At 47.6% G+C, this 6,083-nt stretch overlaps 1 protein-coding gene across 1 annotated transcript; it reads left to right on the top strand.

Moving 5' to 3' along the window:
- Window positions 1-396, top strand: LOC145796667 (uncharacterized). Its single transcript, XM_082881856.1, has one exon. The coding sequence runs from the start codon at window positions 1-3 to the stop codon at window positions 394-396; it is 396 nt and encodes a 131-aa protein (XP_082737982.1).
- The last annotated feature ends 5,687 nt before the right edge of the window (window positions 397-6,083 follow it).

Here is a 6,083-nt window from a genome sequence, read left to right as displayed (position 1 = left end):
ATGGCTCCCGACGGGGCAATAATTGAGCTGGCTGTCAAACTCGACTTCGAAGCATCGAATAATGAGGCCGAGCACGAGGCCTTGCTAATCGGCTTGCGGAATGCACATCTCCTTGGTGCTCGGTGTCTGCTTATATTTTGCGATTCAAAGCTGGTGATTAATCAGCTAAAGGGGGAGTACGTGGCAAAAAACGATCGTATGGCCGCTTACATGAAAATGGCAAATTCCTTGCTGGAAAAATTTGACCATCATGAATTGAATCATATAACCTGTGATAAGAACACACATGCAGATGCCCTGGCTTTCCTATCCTCCGCCATTAACTCAGAGATTAAACGGACAATTGAAATGGGTTTCATCCCTAAGCCAAGCATTGGCCCTTCAGAGGAAGTCTAGATCAATGTCATAGAGTCAGAGCCAAGTTGGATGGACTCGATTGCTGCATTCCTATCTTCCAAACAGCTCCCGTCGGATAAGAAAGAAGCACACAAGCTGTGAAACAAAGCCCTACGATACTACTTGGATTCGCAAGGAAAACTTTACAAAAAATCCCTTTCTGGCTAGTACCTAGAATGCGTTCATCCAGGTAAAGTCGAGGGACTATTGACAGAAATACATGGAGGTAGCTGTGGCACCCATTTTGGCAGGCGCTCTTTGGCCCATCGTGCTGTGACACAGGGGTATTATTGGCCGACAATAAGAACTGATGCCGAATGTTACGTGAAGAAATGTGAGCAGTGTCAGAAGTTTTCTCCCTTAACCCATCTGCCTGCTGAAGAGTTAAGCTCTATAACCAGTCCTTGGCCGTTCACCCAATGGGGACTTGACATCGTCGGACCATGTCCTCGCGCCCCAGGCAACAAGCGATTGTTGATTGTCGCAACAGATTATTTCACAAAATGGGTGGAAGCGGAGGCACTAACACACATTTGAGATAATGGTGTGAAGTGTTTTGTATAGAGAAATATCATAACGTGATTCGGCATTCCAAGAGCACTTATTTCAGACAACGGCACCTAGTTTGATTGCGGTGTCTACTGGGAAATATGCAGCAAGTATGGTATTCGGCGCTATTATTCCCCCCGGCTTATCCGCAAAGTAATGGCCAAGATGAAGCCTCCAACAAATCTATTTTAGACGGCATCAAGAAGAGGCTGGAGAAAGCTAAAGGCAGATGGGTCAAAGAATTGCCAAGTGTGTTATGGGCTCATAGCACTACTCTGAGGTGGTCCACTGGGGAGACGCCGTTCGCTTTGTGCTACGGAACGCAGGCAATCATCCCCTTGGAGATCGGCCTCCCAACCTTGAAATCAAAAGTTTTTGATTTGGGCCGAAACGACATGATGTTGGCCTTGAATTTGACTCTGATTGAAGAACGAAGAGACTGTGCCCTTCCATCCATGGCACGGTACCAGCAGCAGCTTGCTAAGTCATATAATCAACGTGTTCAACTACGTCAATACACACCAGGAGAGTTGGTCTTGAAGAAAGTGCTTCCAGTTGCCAAAATTCTAGCTGATGGAAAATTTGGTCCTAACTGGGACGACCCCTGTCAGATCGACTCAATCGCGGGAGTAGGGCATATTGGCTCAAAGACATGCATAGGAGAAGTCAGCCACGGCCTTGGAATTCCACGCATTTGCGTAAATTCTATCATTAACCCGACTTGTGGGGCATGATACTTGTTTTGAATGTTCGCCGTGTACAAGCTTCATTTTTTGCAATACAAAGTTTGTTGTTTCCTTACTAAAATTCAGCTTATTAAAACAAGTCGTCCGACTAAGCCTCCGGATTCAGAGCGCCCTTCATGGATATCACGATTGGCCAAGATAAGTCTCCGAATTTGGAGCCCCATCTGTGCATGACACTTTTGGGCCGACTAAGCCTCCGAATTCAAAGCGCCCCTTGTGGATATCCCGATTGGCCAAGTCTCCGGATTCAGAGCCCCATCTGTGCATGACACTTTTGGGCCGACTAAGCCTCCAGATTCGGAGCGCCCTTTGTGGATATCATGATTGGCCAAGATAAGTCTTCAGATTCGGAGCCCCATCTGTGCATGACACTTTTGGGCCGACTAAGCCTCCGGATTCGGAGCACCCTTCATGGATATCACGATTGGCCAAGTCTCTAGATTCGGAGCCCCATCTGTGTATGACACTTTTGGGCCGACTAAGCCTCCGGATTCGGAGCGCCCCTCGTGGATATCACGATTGGCCAAGTCTCCGGATTCGGAGCCCCATCTATGCATGACACTATTGCGCGGACTAAGCCTCCGGATTCGGAGCCCCATCTGTGCATGACACTTTTGGGTCGACTAAGCCTTCAGATTCGGAGCGCCCCTCGTAGATATCACGATTGGCCAAGTTTCCAGATTCGAAGCTCGTCTGTCCATGACACTTTTGGGCCGACTAAGCCTTCGGATTCGGAGCGCCCTTCATGGATATCACGATTGGCCAAGATAAGTCTTCAGATTCGGAGCCCCATCTGTGCATGACACTTTTGGGCCAACTAAGCCTCTAGATTTGGAGCGCCCTTCGTGAAAATCACGATTGGCCAAGATAAGTCTCCGTATTCGGAGCCCCATCAATCCATGACACTTTTGTGCCGACTAAGCTACCGGATTCGGAGCACCCTTCGTGGATATCACGATTGGCCAAGTCTCCGAATTCGGAGCCCCATCAGTGAGAACCTTTGGGCCGATTAATATTTTGAATTTAGAGCACCTTCTGTGCAGGCCACTTTTGGGCTGACTAAGCCGCCAGATTCGGAGCACCCTTCGTGGACATCGCGATTGGGCGAGACAAGAGGCCCCAGAGCTCGGCGTTTCTTTTCTTTGTATTATGATTAACAAGCATAGACGCAATAGACGAAGAACGGTAAAAGAGCAGAAATAATATTCCAACATTTAAAATGATACGTTTTATTAAATTGATTGAAATTACAGAATTTACATTCAACTTGTGTTAAAAAACGCTACAATAGATTCATCTTTTTTCAACATCACCTTCGTCGTCACTCTTTTCGATTTCGTAAGCCGCAAAAGGAGAATTGTTGCTCTGGTATAATGGCGACACCGAGTCAATGCCTATTGCCCGGAGAGCCTCCGCGGCATGAAGGGCCTTAACCCAACCGTGCTTGAACCCCTGGCTTTCGCATCGACAGACCTCCTCGGCAAGCTTTTCCTTCGTCTTGTCAATCCCAACTTTACGGCCATCGTGGAAGCCTCGTTCATAGGCCGTGGCCTTCATAGTCTCTATGGCAAACATACTCGCCGTATCTTGATCGGAAATTGCATGACTTATCAACTGTTGGATCACTCTCTCCTCCACAATCGAGTTAGCTGGGCCGACCGAATGTGTCTCGACTGTCTTAGCCTTCCTCAGCTTACGCTCAGCCTTCTCTGTGCGAGCTTCTAAATTTCGAATGTGTTCATCCTTCTGCTCTATCTCCCACCGCGTGGCACGTAGACGCATGCCGGCTTCATAGGCGGTATATAGCCCTTTCGCTGCTCTGTCGATTCCTTCCTGAAACACTTCGAAGTCCCGCCGACCAACCATCGACTGCTGGACTTCCGGTGGAACTGTTGAGCGAACTCGACTACCACACCTGGGTCGTGCATGATTGAATCCACTTTCGTCATCGGTTTGTTCCCCACAAAAACTGCAAAACTCAATGGGCTCAGTGACGCACTAGCTTCTTTCCTCGAGCGCGGTTGAGGAGAGTTGCCCCGTTGCTGTTTTTCCCTTTTGGGCAACCTACTTCGACGACGTGGGGACTGGCCTCTCTCCTGCTCCCTCGACGTCCTAGTGCCTATGCGTATAAGCTCGCCACTTCGATTCATCTCTACGTCTAGATCAACCAATGTCCTCCCCTCTCCTTTGCTATTGAAGAATAGTCTGTTTGACATTCACAGTTATTTAGCCTTCCTCAATCCACTAGGATAAGTCGAGTTTAAACACACTAATGGGACCTACGCGCACGAACCACTCACCCCATTTATTCCCTACAAGTGCTGCACCTCCAAGGCAATCTCGTTAATGCTTACCCTTCAGGAGCTCGGCACCGATTGAATCATACACCCCAGCCATTCCATGAGCCACCTATATTCGGCGTTCCAGTTCATGAACCAGCTGGGGCAAGGGCAGATTCATCAATATAATTGGCTTAAGTGTCCCAGCCGCTCCATGAGCCACCGATATTCGGCGTTCCAGTTTATGAACTAGCTGGGGCAAGGGTAGATTCATCAATCTAATCGGCTTAAGTGCCCCAGCCGCTCCATGAATAGATTTATCAGTACAATATTCACGAGCTCATTTTATTCGGTGTATCAGTTCATGAACCAGCTGGGGCAAGGGCAGATTCATCAATCTAGTCGGCTTAAGTGCCCCAGCCACTCCATGAGCCACCGACATTCGGCGTTCCAGTTCATGAACTAGCTAGGGCAATGGCAGATTCATCAATCTAATCAGCTTAAGTGCCCCAGCCGCTCCATGAATAAATTTATCAATACAATATTCATGAGCTCATTTTATTCGGCGTATCAGCTCATGAACCAATGGGGCAAGGGCAGATTCATCAATCTAATCGGCTTAAATGCCCCAGCCACTTCATGAGCCACCGACAGTCGGTGTTCCAGTTCATGAACCAGCCAGGTCAAGGGCAAATTCATTAATCTAATTGGCTATAATCGGCTAGATGCCGAATATTTAATCTTATTGAATTTTGATCTTATTGAATTTTGTTGCACCTTTATAAATTGGTAACTGCTGATTCTTTTAATTATTTACTCGTAGAACAAACAGAAAACCATAAGGAATTTTCATTAATGAACTAAAAAGACAAACAGTATATGCAATAAACTCGAGAGCATAGAAAATTTTCGTTAATAAATTGGGTGCTAATAACAGCCATTTTACACATGAAATCGACTTACATCCAAAGAGATGAAAATCTACTAACAAAAACCTACAAAAATTGTGCATCTAAGATGCCTACCAAAAACGAAAATATGCCTTAATCAATCCTCAGGGTCAGACGCCAGCGGCTCAACGTCCACCTGCTCGTATGGAATCGATTTTGCCAATGTCACATTCGCAGTAGCGAAGGCTTTGACCCAGCCGTGTTTGAAGCCTCGATTCTTGAACTTCGGCAATTCTTCTGCGTAGCTTTCCAAGGCGGCCTCCTTCTGAGCTTCAAACGCCTTGGAAGTCTCGGAGTCGGCTATTTCCTTTGCCTTCTTCGATTCTTCCAAGTCGACTTCCAGCTTGGCGATTGCCTCCTGAGCTAACTTAAGCGCATCCTTGCTTGCCTTTGCCTTTTCCTCGGCGGCAAGCCTTAATTGATCAGAATTTCTAGCTCGCTCGGCCTCAAAGTCGGCTCTTGCTCGTTCCTCCACCGCTCGCGCTGCCTCATAATCGGCCCTTTGAGAGGCCACCACAACCTTGTTCTTTTCATTATCAATTTCGGCTTTCAAGAGGCCGATCTGTTCTATGACGTCGTGTTGACGGCGGCCAATCTCGGCTATCCTGCTCACCGTCTACGGAACAAGGAAATAGAGTTGTAGCAAACAAATAATACCAAAAATATTTATAAATATATATGTATTTAGATGGAAGACTGCAGATAAGACAAGTAACGTACCGACAAGGCCGACTGAGCGGGCAAAGCAATTAGCATTAAATTTGGCTCCGTGCGAAACACGACTCTGTCAATTGGCAAGGATATTGAGGAGGACAAGCTCAAGGCCACAGCCGGGTCCCTTATAGCCGACGAATCGGAGGCAATCGGCATATTTCTTATCCTTGGTTGAATCGTGAACAAAAAAACCAAGTCCGATTCCTCAATGCGTGGCCGCTTATCGCTTTGGTCCTCGTCATGCACAGCCTCTTGCTCGGTGGGGCGCTTTTCTCCCCTTTGCTCAACCTCGTCGGCCCGCCCCACCTGCTCCGTCTCGGCCGCTGAGCCGTTTCTTCGGCAATGACAGGTGGAGTAGACTCAATGACCATGGTAGGTGGAGTTTCTGATCGTACGGTCTCGGCTCTCTGCCTAGCAGCCATCCTCTTGGCGTTTTTCTTCCGTGCAAG

Source organism: Camellia sinensis, chromosome 1, assembly GCF_055761805.1.
Source record: "Camellia sinensis isolate YWXY chromosome 1, ASM5576180v1, whole genome shotgun sequence".
NCBI classification, from domain to species: domain Eukaryota; kingdom Viridiplantae; phylum Streptophyta; class Magnoliopsida; order Ericales; family Theaceae; genus Camellia; species Camellia sinensis.
The sequence above is the reverse complement of the archived record's forward strand: the minus strand, read 5'-3'. Positions and strand labels throughout refer to the sequence as shown.

Excerpts from the sequence above, each read along its gene's own strand:
- LOC145796667 (XM_082881856.1), top strand. The coding sequence starts at position 1 with ATGGCTCCCGACGGGGCAATAATTGAGCTGGCTGTCAAACTCGACTTC.